A 17,669-nucleotide genomic window follows, 5' to 3' on the forward strand; every position below is an offset into this window, starting at 1 on the left:
GAGTCATCAAGACAGAGCGGAGCCCTTTAGATGGAAAAGCATCTGTGATGTGTGTAGCTTAGGAAAGAAGATTTCTGCAGACTGCTCTGCATGGGGGGAGAGGTTATCGCGTCACAAGAAAGTGTTGATGGAGTGCCCGCTGCCTCTCGTGAGGGAAAGATGGTGCTTCTTGTTATTGCCTGTGTTAAGAATTTCTGGAACAGCTCTAATATAAATGAGTCGTAGGGGACCTGTTAGGTGGCTCAAGGAGCTTGCTGCCAAGTCCAATGACCTGAGTTTGATCCCCTGGACTCATATGGTGAAAGGAGAGAACTGACCCCCACAATTTGTCCTCTGACCTCCACACATGTGTAACCACACTTGAGAAAATACACATGCATAAATTTACAATTTTTTAAATAGAAATGGTTAGGAGAACCTACTTATGTTGCAGCTGTCCGGGGAAGGGCATGGAAAGAATAGTTTCTGCTGTTTTTTGGTTTTATCTCTGTCTTCTGAGGAAGAGTCTTACCATGTAGCTCTGGCTGGCCTGGAACTCTCAGAGATCGGCACGCCTCTACCTATTACAGACTTAGATGTTCCACAAAGCTCAACCGCCGTCCAGTGCTGGAGCTAACCGTGGTACACTTTCTTGGCAGGTGAAGTCCAAGACAGTAGCTCAGTGCGTGGAGTACTACTACACCTGGAAGAAGATAATGCGGCTAGGGAGGAGACACCGGACACGCCTAGCGGAAACCATTGACGACTGCATGGTGAGTGAGCTGCTCATTGGCACCTCTGCGCTCCCGCTCTCTTCCTGGGCTACTGGTGACTGCTGTGCTTTTGCTTTACCCGCTAGGAACTAGAAAAGGGGACAGAGTTCCCGGCTCACTTATGGGACTTAGGACTTGATTTCTGGGTGTAGGCAGAAGGAAGACGTCCTCAGGTTTGGGCTGTAACCCTTCCTCTAATAAAAGATGTGATTGCTTTGTGTCTCTACACAGTCAGGAGTCCCAATCTGGTCCATAGAGCTTGTCCCAAAGCACCCAGGGATACACAGAGAAACCCTGTCTCAAAACACCTAGTAAATAAATAAGGCTTTTAAAAATGAATATACGGGGCTGGAGAGATGGCTCAGTGGTTAAGAGCACTGATTGCTCTTCCAGAAGACCCAGGTTCAATTCCCAGTACCCACATGGCAGCTCACAACTGTCTGTAACTCCTGTTCCAGGGGATCTGACACCCTCACATAGACATACATGCAGACAAAACACCAATGTATATAAAATACAAATAAATTATTTAAAAAATGAATATACAAAATGTAAAAGAAGGGGCTGAAGAGATGGCTCAGTGGTTAAGAGCATTGCCTGCTCTTCCAAAGTTCCTGAGTTCAATTCCAGGCAACCACATGGTGGCTCACAACCATCTATAATGAAATCTGGTACCCTCTTCGGGCCTGCAGGCATGGAGGCTGAACACTCTGTACATAATAAATGAATAAATCTTTGGGGCTGGAGAGATGGCTCAGCAGTTAAGAGCATTGCGTGCTCTTCCAAAGGACCTGAGTTCGATTCCCAGCAACCACATGGTGGCTCACAACCATCTGTAATGGGGTCTGGTGTCCTCTTCTAGCAGGCATATATGCAAACAGAATATTGTGTCCATAATAAATAAATAAATATTAAAAAATGTGAAAGAAGGAAAAAAGCAGCACGGCCTCCTATGGCTTAGTCACCTGAAAGCAATATATTCCCACAGCACAAACACCAATATGTGAGCTGGACAGACAGTGGTTAAGAGCACTGACTCCTCTTGCAGGGGGCTTGGGTTTGGTTCCCTGAGCTGTCGTGACTCACAGCTGTCTGGAACGCCAGTCTCAGGGGATCTAGCGCCCTCTTCTGGCCTCCTCAAGCATCAAACACAACAAGGTGCACATACAAACATACAGGCAAAACACTTGTGCACATGACTTACTTATGCAGTTGAAGAAGGGCATTTGTTGAGGATGAGGAAACATGCAGCAGACATACAGAGACAAGGATTCTCTACAAAGCAGAGGAGATTCAGAAAGCAAAAAAAAAAAATCCCTATTGTTTTATCCTTAATGTTTAAACAGCAGTATGTGTGGATGTCAGCACTCAGGATGCTAAACGGTGTCTGCCTTCTGTGTCCTCACCACTCACAGGACATAGTCTAGTTGGATGCTGTCATGCTTACAGTGAAAACCTGACTATGCATTCTAACAGTGCTTGAGAACAGTATGAGGTGAGAACCAGAAAGTCTCACATACTGCAAAAGGATACACCAGCTGCAGCCCAGGAAGGTTTGCCCAGGGTCACAGAGCCTTGCTGTGCACATGAGCAGAATAGACAGTAAGCAAGGAATCATGGGAGATGCCAGCCTCAGACCTAGGACCACGCCCCTGTTGAACTGTAAAGTGGAACAGATGATTTCAGTGATTTGGAAAGTCCCATTTGTTTCTGGAATGTTCTGGACCATGTTACTGCTGTGTTTTAGGAAAAGACAAAGTCAGATATCAGGGACTAGGGAGATTGTTCCGTGGCTAAAATGCTTGTCCTGCAAGCATGGGGACCCAACTTTGGGTCCCCAGAATGTAAATGTCATTCAAGCATGCCTACATAGCCACAATTCTAGTGTTTGGAGATAGGAGACCCTGGAACTAGCCTCATCTGTGAACTCTAGGATGCATTGAGAGACTCTGCCTCGGTGTATATGGCTGAGAGCGATAGAGGAAGGCTCCTCCCATCAGCCTCTGACCTCCACACACATGCACATAAGGGGAGAATCACATGTGGTCTGCTAAGAGAAAGTCATTTCCCAGGTTCTGCAGTGACAAGGGCCTAGGGACAGCACCCAGGGATACTGTAATGACACTCGCTAAATATTTCTCCAGTGAATGGACATTTTTCTGAGACAATAGTCCATAGTAGCATCTCTGTGTGAACTCTGGAGGGAGATGAAAGGAGCAAAGAGATGCTGAACAGAGGGATGCTATTAGAGAGACATCATCATACAGAGTAGAAGTGCCATCTCGGTCCGTGCTCGTTAGCAGAGGAAAGGCCACAGTGCAGCCTCAGAAGAGGAAGAAAAGTATAGAAGGCGCCACACCCACTGGCTCATCGGCAACTCCCCAGCACTAGTCGGGACCAGCAGCAAACACGCCCTGTCCCTTGCATGTTCGGGGAAAGCAAAGGCTTATGTGAAGAGGTGACTCAGGCCCATAAAAGCAGGCTTTGTTTAAGACCCGTGTCGTAGCTGCAGCTTACCCTTGGGCTCTGAGAGTACAGTCAACATTCTGAGCACCGGTTGCCAAGTAGAAATGGAAACCTGGGAGGACAGGGTCATGTGCAGAAGGCCCAGCCCTAGCCCATGGACCTGGTCTTGGGGCTTTATTAAATGTCAAGTGGGGGGCCATCAAGATGACACAGCAGGTAAAGGAGCCTGCTGCCAAGTGAGGGGGCATCAAGATGGCACAGCTGCCAAGCCTGACGATCGGAGTTCAGTCCCTGGGACCACAAGGTGGAAAGAGAGAACCCGCTACTAAAAGTTGTCCTCTGACCTCAACATGTGGGTCTTGGTATGTGTGTGAGCACATGCACATGCACGCGCGCACACACACGCACACACACATGTGCACGCATGTGTAAATACTGAAAGGCAAGTGAGCATTTCTCGCAGAGGAAATACAAAGGGGCTCACTGAGGGAGCTCAGGGACAACTGAGGACCTACAGGGTTAGTTAGGAACGATTCTGCGATGGTCATGGTGGATGCAGCATGAGCGCTGGCTCAGCAGGATAGGGTGAGACCCAGCCTAGGCCATCACTGGCCCTTCCTCTCTTAGAGGAAGATCAGAGGGAAGTGTGCCTCCCACTTTGCTTTTTGAATCTGGGTCTCACAGAGATCCAGAGCTAACTAGTGAGGTTTGGCTGACTGTCAAGCGACCCCATCTCCACAGTCACAGTTCTGGGATTACAAGCATATGCCACCACGCCAAACTTCTTTAGTGGATTCTGGGATTTGAACTCAGGTCCTCGTGTTTGCAAAGCAACCACTTTACCAACTGAGCCATCTTCCCAGCCTCAGTTCAGTTTCTTTGCTGGCTATATGAGCTAAGGAATGACTTGTCTGGCTGACTTTCTGATTTGCTTAAGAAAGAAATCTATGAAGAGTTTTGGGAGAATCAGAAGTCTTATGGGGGTGGGGGAAGGTGCCTGATTGACACCGCACATTTAATACCTTTTCTTCATTTCTTCATTGCTGTCAAGAACAACCGTGACACTTAGACATATGTCTTTGGCAGATTGGGGTTGAAAGTCTGCATTCCAATTTCCTCGTTCCTTGGAGTGTGGGTATAAAAGCACCACCCTCCACAAGGAACTCTCGGTATGCACAGTCGAGGGTCGGGCGCCATGTTAAATATAGCTTCTTGGGCTGGAGAGATGGCTCTGGTTAAGAGCTTGCTGCTTTCCCAGGGGAGCTGGGTTTATTCCCAGCACCCACAGAGGACTGCTCACAATGTCAGTAACTCCAGGTACAGGGAATCTAACGCCTTTTCTGGCTTCTGCAGGCAGGGCAAGCTAGTGGCATACACGCACACAAACACACACATACAATTATGTCCATTTATAGTTTTATACACTTACATGTATGTATGTATCTCCTCCTCCCTCCCCTGTGTTTGACCGATTCCCATCTGAAGTCATTCGCTTTCGTCTGCCGTGCATCGTAAAATGGCCGGCATGTAGCCACAGACTACTACATGTTGAGTTTGGTTCTCCTATCTTCACATCTCTGAGTCACTCGTCTTGATGATAAATATGTTGTGAACTTGTACAGATTGCCAATTGAAATGAAAATCCATCTGAATTCCTGAAACGTTCAGAAGCACCAGACAGCAGAATTCAGTCTGTAACTTTGTGGCCATGTGAAGTTTGTCTTCAGAGTTCCTAATGATGGCCTTGTGAGAAAACTAATTATAGTACATCCATGGAACAAATGCCATTGTTGTCAAAAGCTTCGGCATGAAGCGTGTTTCATCAGTGCCAAACTAGAGACCACGGTCCACTTAATAGCTGTGACTACAAAGTCCCCCAGTTCTTTGAAATAGGTGTCCATGGTTTTGCCTGAGACTCTGGATTTGAAAGGTGATAGGCGGATACAGAAGACCACCTATGTAAAGTCAGCCTGTGTGGTCTGTGCCATATTCCAGAAACTACTATAGGTGCTGGGCCTGTGTCCATTCACACTGACTTCGTAATTATTACTAAGTGGTCAGTTAACTGGCTGGAAACTGGCCATTTCTTACACATACCTTGCTAATGCAGCCTCTTGGGTATATGTCTGCATGGTGTCACCTGTGACTTGCACTGAAACAGGGGAAGTGGCACCTGCCTTGTTCTCTCACAACCCACCCCTAAATCAAAACTGGAGAGAGGCCACCTGTGGTGATGTACGCTTGTAATGTGCTCCAGCACTCGGGAGACAGAGGCACGGTTGGCATGAGTTGGTCCATCTTGGAATACACAATGTATTTTAGACCAGTCTGGACTATGGAGTGATACTTTGTCTTAAAGAGGGGAGAGGGGAGGAGGGTGGAGAGGCTGGAGAGATGACTCAGTGGTTAAGAGCACTCGATGCTCTTCCGGAGGACCTGAGTTTGATTCCTAGCACATCCACTGGGCATCTCATAGTAGCCTTTAACTCCAGCTCTGGGGAACCTAATGCCTCTGGCTTCCAAGGGCATCCATGTGCACATACCACATACAAAGACATACACATAGTTTAAAAATAAAAGTATAAATGCCAGGTGCGGTATCACACACCTTCAATACCAGCACTTGGGAAGCAGAGGCAGGTGGATCTCTTTCCTTTCGAGGCCAGCCTGGTCTACAGTGAGTTCTAGGCCAGCCAGAGTTATGTAGTGATGAGACCTTGTCTAAAAATAAAAATAAAATAACTTACGAGAGAGGAAACCTGTGGTTTCTGGATTCAGGGTACCACTGTTCTCAGAAATTTTTATTCTTCTTGGAAATTCCTGCTTCGTTCTGACAACCAAAGGCTTGCCTAGAGCTGCGTGGCTCAGGGGACAAACAAACTGGAGATTCTTGCTATAAACAGTGGGTTTACAGGAGGACCTAGCAGAGACAAATGGCCTGTCAGGTAAAGACTGCTGGAGAATTCCTGTGTCCTGGTCCTCAGCCACTTCTGGGCATGCAAGAGCCAGCCACCTCACTCTACCCCAGTAGAGTCTAGTAGCTGCTCAGGCAGGGGGTAGATGGGAGTTTCTTAAAATCCTGTGTTCAGCCAGGCATGGTGATGCATGTCTGTAACATCACTTAAGAAGCTGAGGCAAAAGGATTACCTCTTTAGTTGCAACTTCAAAGCCAGTCTGGGCTACATAGTGAGACCTTGTCTGGGAAAAGAGAGAGAGAGAGGTATGGTGGTAGGCTATGCTTATAATTTCAGCACTTGAGAGATAGAAATAGGAGGTTCAGAAGTCAAGGGCAGCCTTGGCTACATAGCAAGGTCAAAGCCAGCCTGAGCTACACGAGACTCTGTCTAAAAAGGGAGGAAGAAAAAAAAAAAAGATTGGCGAGGTGGCTCTTCCTGCTCTTACCGAAGCTCCGGTTTGGCACCCAGCACCCATATTAGGCAGCTCATAACTATCCGTAACTCCAGCTCCAGAGAACTGCATGCTCTCTGGCCTCCTCGGGCATTGCATGCACATGGTGCACATTAACCCGTGCAGGCTTAAACTCCTGAGTAGAAATAAGTAGATCGCTATTTCAAAAATGACATTAACCCCTGATTTCTTTCCCAGCTCTGCCCACACCAACTGCTCGATAGCTTGCTACTGTAATGCCCTGGTGTGTGTGTGTGTGTGTGTGTGTGTGTGTGTGTGTGTGTGTGTGTGTTTGAGTGTTTGAGTGTTTACCTGCCTATGGTGCCTCATGCCCGTGGAGTCCAGAAGAAAGCTTCAGAGCCCTTGGAACCATGTGGGTGCTGGGAACTGAACCTGCGTCCTCGAAAGAACAGCTAGTGCTCTTACCTGCTGAGTCATCTCTCCAGCCCCACCCCCAGCTAAAGTGTTTTCATAAAAGATTTTATTATTTTATTATATGTGTTGTGGGCCTGAATGTGAATTATATATGCGCACCACATCCGTGCATGGGCTGATAGAGGCCACAGAGGACATCACACACCCTCCAACTGGAGTTAGGTGGTTAAGAGCCACCCAGTGAGGGTACAGAGAGCTGAACACTGGATATTCGCAAGAACAGTCTTCACTCTTTACTGCTGAGCCGTCTTGCCAGTCCTTACTTTATCTTTTATGTGTATGTATGTGTGTCTGTATAAATGTATGCCACGTGTGTGCAGTGCCCAGGGGAGCCAGATCTGCTGGAGCTTCAGTTACTGGCGACTGTGACCTGCTAGAGATGAGTGCTGGGAACTGAATGTAGGTCCTCTGAAAGAGCAGCAAGTACTCTTAACAGGTGGTCATTGCTCCGGTCCCTCCACCTTATCCTTGAGGCAGAGTCTCTCTATGAGACTGGAGCTTAACTTCTTGCTAGATTGGCTGACTAGCAGCCTATAAGGATTCTTCATTTCTACCTCCCAGCTCTGGGGTTACAGCGCCCACACACAACTGGCTTTTATCTGGGGCCCGGGTCTGGGACTCAGGTCCTCAGGATGTATAGCTAGCGCTTACCCACCGTGCTGTCTCCACCCCTGGCCCCTCAGCCTTTGCATGGTTTTTCTGTAAGGTATCATGGGGGAACCCAAAGTGCAGTATGGAGCATTCTCTACCCCAAGATCCCAGTGTCCAGAGTCCAGCCTCGCAGACTCTGTCACCTACCGTAGGAAAAGAGTGACCCAGCCCCAGCGTCCCATGTCCTGGCTTGTGATTTCTGTCCACTACTAAAACTCCCTTCTGGGGATATCACCTTCTTGCTTTTGTTGATACCAGACGAGTGAAGAGGAAGAAGAGGCAGAGGAGGAAGAAGAGGACCCGGAAGAAGATAGGAAATCCATAAAGGAAGAGGAGAGTGAAGTGGCCAAGTCACCAGAGCCACCACCTGTCCCTGCCCTGGCTCCCACTGAGGGGCCACCCCTGCAGGCCACTGGCCAACCCTCTGGCTCTTTCATCTGTGAAATGCCCAACTGTGGGGCTGTAAGTATCTGTGTTGTCCCTGGCTCTGGGAGACCTGAGGGTCATACAACTGTGCCTAGTTCTAAGAGCAATGGACGTCTGGCAGAGGTCAGGCCATGTAGCTATCACTTTCTTAATGAGCTTAGCCAAGGGAGGTGACTCTGTGTGTTCTCTGTCGAGCACAGTGCTACATGCTGGAGAATTTAGAGGAGGCCCCGAAAGCCAAGCGTGGTGGCACAGGCTTGTAATCCCAGCACCCAGGAGACTGACTTTGAAGCCAGCCTGCAGTATATAGTAAGACCTGGTCTTCAGGCTAAATAAATAAATATAAATAAATAAATAAATAAATAGATAGATAAATAAATAAATAAATAAAACCAGAAGGGCTCCTGCCTTCAGAAAGTGTGTGTCTGACAGCTCCACAGTGACACAGGCCTCCAGGAGGTACCCTTGTCTGCTACACTGTCTCCAGTACCTCTGTGCAGGCACTAGGGCTGTATGTCACCAGAGGCCAGATTTATCTTGTCAGCATGCATTTGAACTTCCTAGAGGAGCTGCCAGGGCTTCCCTTTCCTAACACAGTGACCTGACTGAACTCCCTCCAGCTTCATCTCTGGAAGGTTTAGCTTTTCATACTCCATAAAATGTTACCAACTCTAATTTAAATGTCACTATTGTGACATTTGAGAAAGTTGTTTCTGAGCAACTAAAGTTTGTTTTTGCAATCTTAGGGGACAAAAATTAACTAAGCAAATGAATGTTGTGAACAAGTTAAAGGGAGTCGGGGGGACCCCCTCAAACTCCTTCTGCCTATCCCCACCAGTCTAAACTGCCGAGATTTTTCCCAAATCAGGTTTCTAAAAGCCTGACACACTTGTATAGACAAGTTCCAGAGTGTTATTCCCAAATATTCCCCTTCCTGGGACGCATCATTGTCCTCCAGCTCATGGTCGCTTGTCTAGTACAGAGTATATTAATATTGTTTATGGAGCCTGTCATTTAAGGAAAGTCTTTACAGTGTTTATGTCCGGCTGGACAGGAGGTCACACCTTTAGTCCCTGTACTCCGGAGGCAGAAGCAAGCGTCTCTGGTTTGAGGACCCTGTCTCTAAATAAATAAATAAAATGTTTATTTACTAATACAGAAATTCATTTTAATTATTTTTTTAAAAATGAAAAGGCTTTAGAAAAACAAAAGTGTATACACCTTCATTTACTTTGTAGAGAATATGAGCAATGGGCCGCCAATGGCCTGGCCTCTGCACTCGGTCCCTGCCATTTGGCCCAGGTTGCTTCGTTCTGAGTTGATTAAGCTGTGACTTTAAATGACAATGTTTCTTGGTAAATTAGTTCAGAAAGTGAGTGCTTTTTCAATTCATAGTTTTAGGGTAAAATCAATGTTTGGGTTTTAGGCCATTTGGGGGTGGCGGGGGAAGTAGATCATCTTTTACTTTGTCTAATCAGACATGCTCAGAGAGACAGACACTCTTAATGACTTTTTAAGTCCCATCAAGGACAGTGTGGTGACCTACTTCATACCTAACAGTGGGGGCTGGGTTCAGGAAATCAGGAACAGATTGGTTTTTATGTGATACAATAAAAAGGGCCCATGAGCAAGATGCAGAAAGGGGACTGTAGGACTGGGGGTGTGGATAGTAGCCCCACACTTCAGTGGTTCTGGACAGAGGACTGGGAAAGTGAAACCCACATCTGGTGGGTAGAAGCCACAGAGGCCACTAAACACCCTGCTGTGCATGAGCCTGTCCCCAACTGTCCTAACCTAATCTGTATTCTGAAGTCAAGAAACCCTATTCTATGTCAATATTTGAAAAATTAGCCAGGCATGTGGCGGACACCTGTGCTCCGGCACTCAGGCGATGAAGGCAGGAGGATAAGGATTGAGCTGCAATGAGGCCAAGGCCGCCTGGGCTGTAGCGTGAGAATCTAACTCAAACAAACAAAGTCATTGGTCAACATATTTCCAAAGGGGACACTGTGATACACACTTGTAATTCTAGCACTTAGGAGGCAGAGGCAGGAGGATTGGCTCATGTTTAAAAACAATCAGAGTGATACCCTGTCCCCAAAACTAGAAGAAAGCCTGGTCCTTTGTTTAATCCTGTTAAAGTTTGGGGTCTTCGGTGTGGCTCTGCAGTGCACTTGGTTGCCGTGTAGCTCAGAGTGAGAGCATTCACCTAGCAAGTGTGGGGCTCAGGCTCCATCCCCAGCATCACAGGGAGCAACAACAAGAATTAAAACAATGGGCTGCCGGGGGAGGCTCGAACTCACGAGGGGGGGGAGGTGCGCTGAGGCGATGCATTTGTCCTGGGTGCTCAGGGTAGACCACTGAGGAAGTGTTGTTGACACAGTTTGTGGTTGGGGTGTGAGCTTTTTGTGGCACACGCCTAGTGTTTGCTTTTATGAACCGTGTGCTGTTTCGTGTATCACATGTTTTTCCTACGAGTAACTAACGACCCTAATTTCCTTTTCAGGACTGTAGATGTCATGTGACTCCCTTTCTTCCCCAGGTGTTCAGCTCCCGACAGGCACTGAATGGCCACGCCCGCATCCACGGCGGCACCAACCAGGTGACCAAGACCCGAGGTGCTGTCCCCTCTGGGAAGCAGAAGCCAGGTGGCACTCAGAGTGGGTACTGTTCAGTAAAGAGCTCACCATCACACAGCACCACCAGTGGAGAGACAGACCCCACCACTATCTTCCCCTGCAAGGAGTGTGGCAAGTAGGTACCCTGGAATCAGGAGCCAAACCTGGGGTCACCATGAATGGCTGTCCTGTGAGGGCTGTTTCTTCAGCCAGAAAAAGCCGAGGCTCTCGGGGCTCCCCTTGATGCCGCCCTTGGGATCTGAGGTCCCTTCTCGCTACCACTGTTCACACCTCTGCTCACAGCAGACATCGCTAATCAGTTTCCTCGTTCTCTGACGTCACACTTAGACAATGTCTTTGAATCATGATGATGCAAACTGGCACGTCTAGTTGATTAGAGCCCATGCATGGGATAAAACCTCTTTTTCATCCCTGCGCCTTCACATGCGCCTTAAAACAACAGCTAAGGGAGGAAGATAATGGTGGGACTAGAGCAGCTGTGTTCTGGGATCTACTTTATTACATACTCCATGTATGTGAGCTCACTAAATCCTCACAGGGAAAACCCCATCCAGTCCAAGTTGTTCCCATGCTTATTTTACAAATAAAGATTTAACATCAGGTAAAACGACTTGTCCCAAGTCACACAGCCAGGAAACAAAGCTGATATTAAATCTCGCTGTATCCAGATCAGTGCTTGGCTTCCCACGGTGCCCCAGCCTTCTGCTCTGCTTTGATTAGCTGCTTTACAAAGAGCCTAACTAGTGGTAAAACACATGGCTCCTTCACAGTTTCCTTCTCGTTGGTTCTGCCTAACCTCAAGGCTCTGGCACCATCATACCTTGGTGGCCATTAGGAGCCTTGCTGCATTTCCCTTTATAATCTCCAGTGTCTCAAACACATGAGGAATGGAGAGACAGCTACCGGAGTCTCTGAAACTGTCAGGAAAACATCCCTAGTTCCATCAGTAGGGCCGGTGGGGACCTCTGCTTACGTGTCCTCAGAGACATGTCAGGTGGACTGCAGAGCTGACCTAGCAGTGGGGAGCACTGGTTGCATGTCCTCAGAGACATGTCAGGTGGACTGCAGAGCTGACCTAGCAGTGGGGAGCACTGGTTGCTCTTCCTGGGTTTGCTCCCAGATGGTAACTAAGAACCGTCTCCAGTCCCAGAAGCTCTGATGCCCTCTTCTGGAGTCACACGTGCCGCACACATGCAGTGCACAGAATTGCATGCAGCCAAACGCCCTTTCATATATATATAAAATAACAACAAAATAGAAAGAACAATTGTGATATTTTAAAGGCCAGGTAGTGGTGGCACATGCCTTTAATCCCAACACTCAGGAGACAGAAGCAGGTGGATCTCTGAGTTGGAGGCCAGTCTGGTCTACAAAGCAAGTTCCAGGACAGCCAGGGCTACACAGAGAAACCCTGTCTCCAAAAACCAAAACAAATGAAAAGGTATAGAAGTACCTTCAGCTGTGTGTGTAAAAAGTGGGTGTGAAGCATGTGAGCCTTGTACTAGAATGGTCCCATCTGCAGGAGTCTCACTGTGTGCACGGATGGCCTCGTATTTCATGTTTCCAGTGGCCACTCAAAAGCGCGCAGTGAGATTTTTCTTGTCTTGCCCTCACGTTGCTTGCGATCTTTTCTTTCTGACTTTGTTATTGGTGTGTGTGCCCATGTCATGCCAGTACACGTGTGGGAAGCCAGGGACAGCTCTGTGTAGTCAGTTCTCCCCTTCATCTTTATGTGGATCCTGGGGCTCGAACTCAAAGCAGCCAGGCTTTCTCTGCAAATGCTTTTACTGCCTGAGCCTCTCGCCTGCCTCTTCTCCTCTCTAAAGTTCAAGTAGGATTTTACGAAAACTAGAAATGCTTCCTGGGCTTCTCCAGTTAGGAATAGCATTGGGCAAGTTCACAGATGGCCTCCTTCTGCTGCTCAAATGATGTTCCTTTTCAATACAAGTCCTCAGCCTGTTGGACTAAGGCTGGGTGGGTGGGTGGGTGGGTGGGTTGGCTTGAGAGAGCCACATAATTGTATTTATGCTACTTCTTCTCTGTAAACACCAGCTCTTACCTGAGCTAACACTCTGGAAAATGGCCTAGATAGTAAGTCACGTTGAATGTGCAGGACATGCTGTCTCAACACCTCGCTTTCCCATCATATTCTTGGAGCAGTAGGGAAAATCAGCAGACAGTGTGTGCCAGTGGCTAGAATAAAGAGCCTGGACCCTTGATCTAAAGAACCTGGCACCCTTTTATCCCAGCGTTATGGGTACTTTCCCGGGGGGGGGAGAAGGGCTGACCTTTAAAATAAGACACGTAGCAGCATCCTTGGTCTCTGCTTGGTGCTAGACAGACACCTCCCAACTCTGATACAACAATCCAGTATGTCTCCAGACATCGCCAGATGTTTTCTGGGAGGGCACGGTCTCTCCTAGCTGAGTCCCACTTTCCTTCTAAAGAAAACAATAGGAAATGATGATACTTATGGTGACCGAGAGGAATAGTAGGTGGGGGCTTGGCAGCCCAGCACAGTAAGGCCTGAAGAAAGGCCATTGGGATCGGCCGCACGCAGTTACTGGTCCAATGAGGTGGAAGTAGAAGGGACGAGAGCCTCACTTGAAAAAGTGGAATGGAAAAGGGGTGTGCTAAGTGTGTGTGGACCATCCTTGGTGGGCTCCGGCTGGAAGAAGAGGGCAGGAAGCCAGGGGTAGCGGATGGGCCGGTCTACAGTAGGCTGTCAGAGGATTGGGAGTTCTCCTGTGCAGAAGGTGCTGTTATTGACAGGAACGGGGGATGTCAGAGGAGAAGCACCTGCTCGACTGGATAGACAGGACAGCCTTTGAGGTCTCCGTTAGGACAGGAAGGAAGCAGGACTTACCATCAGTGTTTTCCTGTCCCCAACCCTCTTCCATGTATGCCCAGAGAAATGACTGGTCACTGCAGGAAGAAGTCACCCCAAACCAGACCTGCAGCCTGCACCCCCCCACACACACACACCAGTCCCTGCAGGAATCGGTCATCTTTATCTCCAGGAACTAAGCTCTGCCCAGAGGTTTCACAAGCTGCTCTCTTCCTCTCTTCCAGGGTCTTCTTCAAGATCAAAAGCCGGAATGCACACATGAAAACCCACCGGCAGCAAGAGGAGCAGCAGAGACAGAAAGCTCAGAAGGCAGCTTTCGCGGCAGAAATGGCAGCCACCATCGAGAGGACTACTGGGCCGGTGGGGGCACCTGAGCTGCTGCCCCTGGACCAGTTGAGTCTCATGAAGCCAGTCAAGGACGTGGACATCCTGGACGACGATGTGGTCCAGCAGTTAGGGGTCATGGACGAGGCCGAGGTGGTGGGCACGGATCTTCTCTTGGATGACCAAGATTCGGTTTTGCTTCAGGGTGACACAGAACTCTAAGCCCCTCGTTCATCACCTAGAGACACCGAAGGCACGGCCTCCACCTTCATCAGTCAGGAAAACCTGGACTTCCTGCTCCTTTGAAAGCCCTTTTAAACTACCTGTTTAAAAAGTGGTCCTTTTCTTCAGGTTCAAGGAGGGGAAACAAATCCAGTTCTTTTCTCTTTTACCTTCTTTTCAATTGTTTTTGTTGGGGGTTGGGGGGAATAAAAAATTGGCACAACTATCTTTAAGAGGCGTCTCATCTGGGCTGTGTTCTCGCGAGGCCACTTCCCGCGGGGATGAGCCTCACGTTCGTGTTGCTTTGCTTCCCGATGTCAGCCACCCTGGTTGCCTTTTATCTCCAAAATTGATGTGAGTGTGTGAGTGTGTACAGGCGTGTGCGTGCATATGTGTGCGCGGGTGTGTGCATGCTACGTGTGTGCGTGTGTTGCTTGTGTGTGTCCGCGCACGTGCATGCGTGCACGTGTGTGTGTGTGTGTGTGCGTGTGTGTGTATAGGAAGCAGGTTACCCCATTTATACTGGGACTTTAGGCCATGTTTTCCCATCAAGAATTATTTTTATTCTGCTCTGACCTGCCTGAAAGCCTTCCCTCTCTCAGGTCAGAAGAACCTATTTTTTTTTCTTTCTTTCTTTTTTTTTTTTTCTTTTTCCTCAACATGGTTCATGGCCAGTGGAGTTCTAAACTTAACTTTGCACCACTTGAACATACTGTGAAACCTTTTCACTCCGATTGCTCAAACTGTCTGTGCTGGTCTGAGGTTTGCCTAGATGTTAGCTACAGAGAGACAGAGTTTTCTAACACACAGAAATAGCAGATACAATGGAAAGCCAACAAAAATGGGCTCAGATTCAAGTTCGCTACAATGCTTGCATTCAAATAATGAATGTATTCGTTACAAGTCACTTACCAAAGCGATTGTGGACTTCTCTAAGCTCCATGACTTTGCTCTGCCCCTGACAGCAGGGGGCACCATTTGTACTTGAAGGCAATAAACCTGTAATCCTTCAAAAATGTTATTGCCCAGGATTTGGGGCTCAGTTGGGCTGACCCCCTCCCACTGTCAGTACACAGTCGGACTGGAACCCTGTCCCTGGTCCAGAGGAGCTCCTTTCAGCCCTTCTTCTGCGTTCATGGCCTCTGGCCCCAAGCCGGGTGTCTTCAGGTCTTAGCCCTCCTTGAGTAGGCTAGCTCCCAGCTCTATGTAAATGTGACTGTCATGTTGGGCCTCTGTGCTGGCCATGACTAGCTTGGCATTAGAGAGCATCCTAGCAGAGGAGTGGGGCTGGGCATCCATCATATTGGATTCTACAAACCATTTGGCACATATTCAGGGGCCTGGGGGCCTTGGCCCTCCACAGCCCCACTCAGGCAGTGGCTTCTGAGTTTCAGGAAAGCCACAAACAGAAGACTGTTTTCAGAGATTCTTTTCCTTTCTCTCCTTGTTTCCAGAGCTATCTTGAGGTTCTTTCTTGGCGAGGGTGGGGTGTTTTCGTTGCTGTTGTTTCAAGGGTTACTGTAGCCTGTGTATGATCTCAGAAGCGTTTCTTTTCGAGCCACCCAGCCGCCACGCAGCGGCAGAGCACAGGCTCTGTCTGCCTCTACGTCTGGAAAAGCATAGCCACACAAAAGAGCAAATGCCCAGGGCTTTAGAAAGTCCATGCATCCTGCTCGGGGATTTGCCCAGTTTGCAACCTTAGAAATAAACTGACCCGCCACCACCAATAGCCAATACATAATGTAATTTTGGTTTCTCCATGCAGTAGAGCGTAAGGAATATTTTGACTTGAAATAACCAAAGAACTCCTCCTTACTGAGACAGTTCATGCACCTGGGTTAGTATTTCCCGGCTATCAACTTAAAGAATTGACTTCCTGTTAAAATATTGCACTTTTTTTTCTGGAAATGATTCTATATGCATGTGTGTGTTGTGTTTAGCTGCCCCCTCCCCCCTGCCCCGGCCCTAAAGAACTTCTCTTCCTAATGGCTAATGTCTTCACACGGCTCCTGGTTGACGCGACGGTTTTTCAGTAATGAATTTAGACTCCCTTTGAGAAAGCTTGTATATAAAAAGTTAACAGATATATTTTATGGAAAAACCCATCTTATTTTCAGATATATTTAACTGCTGTTCTATTTTATTAGAGGAAGGTTGTAAATATTTTCTAGGTGTTCTATTGTAAAGAAAAGTATTTTTGAAAAAAATTAATGTAATAAAAAGGAAACCATTTTTAAGTAGTGGCTGTGACTGCTTCCTGCTCTGCTTTCGTTCCGTCGCATTCTCAGCCGGCGGCTTGCATGCCTTCTCATAGCGGGATGTGACTCGGGTTTGCGCTGTTCGAGTTGACATCATAGTTTCCAATGTGCTTAACTGACTGTTTCCTCTGGAATGCAGCTCCCTCGGTCCAGAGCAAAGTGCTGTGTGTAGTCTACTCATGGTTTTTCTTTTGTAATGTGTGTATTTTTAAAAAGGATTTTATGTAACATTTTGGCAAAAACAAAAAATGAAGAGGACAGTATTTTCTATGACTTTTATAATAACATTTTGCTAAAAATGTTTCTTCCGAGGTCAGTTTTTGTTAAGGCAAACCAAAAGTCTTATTTTCCAGGGGTTTAAAAAATAAAGTTTGAAGCTGGAAAGCAAATTCTACCTTAACATCATATGTGACAAATGAATAAAGACGTTTTACAAACCTGTCCTTAAAAGGTGCATTCCTTAAATTAAAATAATATGATGATCTGATGTGTCCTATGTCATCCCCTGTCCCGGATGGAAAGTGTGGTCCTGTCTGGGGCATCCCACACTGTCCCGTATCCTGGATGGTAAGTGTGGTACTGTCTGGGGCATCCCACACTGTCTCCTGTCCCAGATGGTAAGTGTGGTACTGTCTGGGACATCCCACACTGTCTCCTGTCCCGGATGGTAAGTGTGGTCCTGTCTGGGGCATCCCACACTGTCCCGTATCCTGGATGGTAAGTGTGGTACTGTCTGGGGCATCCCACACTGTCCTGTATCCTGGATAGTAAACATTGTACTGTCTAGGGCATCCTAAACTGTCTTCTGTCCTGGATCATAAGCCTTGTGATGTTTTTGTTTTGATTTTTTTAAATGATTGCAATTCATTGGCAGAAGACGATCAGGAGAGTACTGAGGAAGTTCCAGAAACCTGACTGTCCCCACAAATAGCCATTCATCCAGTTGGAGTATAACCAAATACACGATCCTATTTGCTTGTGAAAGCCTGGCCCAGTGTTGCAGCAGCTGCCCTGACATAAACTTACTTTTTGGAGTCTCACTTGGCTCTCACACATTTCTGCTTTGGGCCACACATGATTCCTGGACTCAGGGTCAATTCTGGCTCCGCATTCTCACCTGTCCAGTAACCTCTGTGGACAGTGGGTTTAGATCTGCTGGTCAGATACTATTCCCGTTCAAGTGCTCCAGCCTGGGGAAAACTTAAGTGTTGGCTCCTCAAGTAATAGATGAGCCACTTGA

At 47.6% G+C, this 17,669-nt stretch overlaps 1 protein-coding gene across 16 annotated transcripts in view; it reads left to right on the plus strand.

Annotated features, from left to right (window-relative positions):
- Trerf1 (transcriptional regulating factor 1) overlaps window positions 1-16,870 on the plus strand; it is a 216,991-nt gene extending 200,121 nt beyond the window's left edge. For 10 of the 16 annotated variants that reach the window (XM_050122801.1, XM_050122802.1, XM_050122803.1 and 7 more), the window contains 4 exons: window positions 639-752; window positions 7,971-8,174; window positions 10,645-10,892; window positions 13,850-16,870. In XM_050122801.1, the coding sequence (XP_049978758.1) occupies window positions 639-752; window positions 7,971-8,174; window positions 10,645-10,892; window positions 13,850-14,171 (888 nt within the window). In that variant the 3' untranslated portion in view covers window positions 14,172-16,870. The remainder of the gene's footprint in view (window positions 1-638; window positions 753-7,970; window positions 8,175-10,644; window positions 10,893-13,849) is intronic. The other 6 variants (XM_050122806.1, XM_050122807.1, XM_050122811.1 and 3 more) reach the window with 1 other exon arrangement.
- The last annotated feature ends 799 nt before the right edge of the window (window positions 16,871-17,669 follow it).

This window comes from Alexandromys fortis, unplaced genomic scaffold (assembly GCF_014885135.2).
Source record: "Alexandromys fortis isolate MF-2015 unplaced genomic scaffold, M_Fortis_MF-2015_v1.1 scaffold_212, whole genome shotgun sequence".
In the NCBI taxonomy this organism is placed as follows: domain Eukaryota; kingdom Metazoa; phylum Chordata; class Mammalia; order Rodentia; family Cricetidae; genus Alexandromys; species Alexandromys fortis.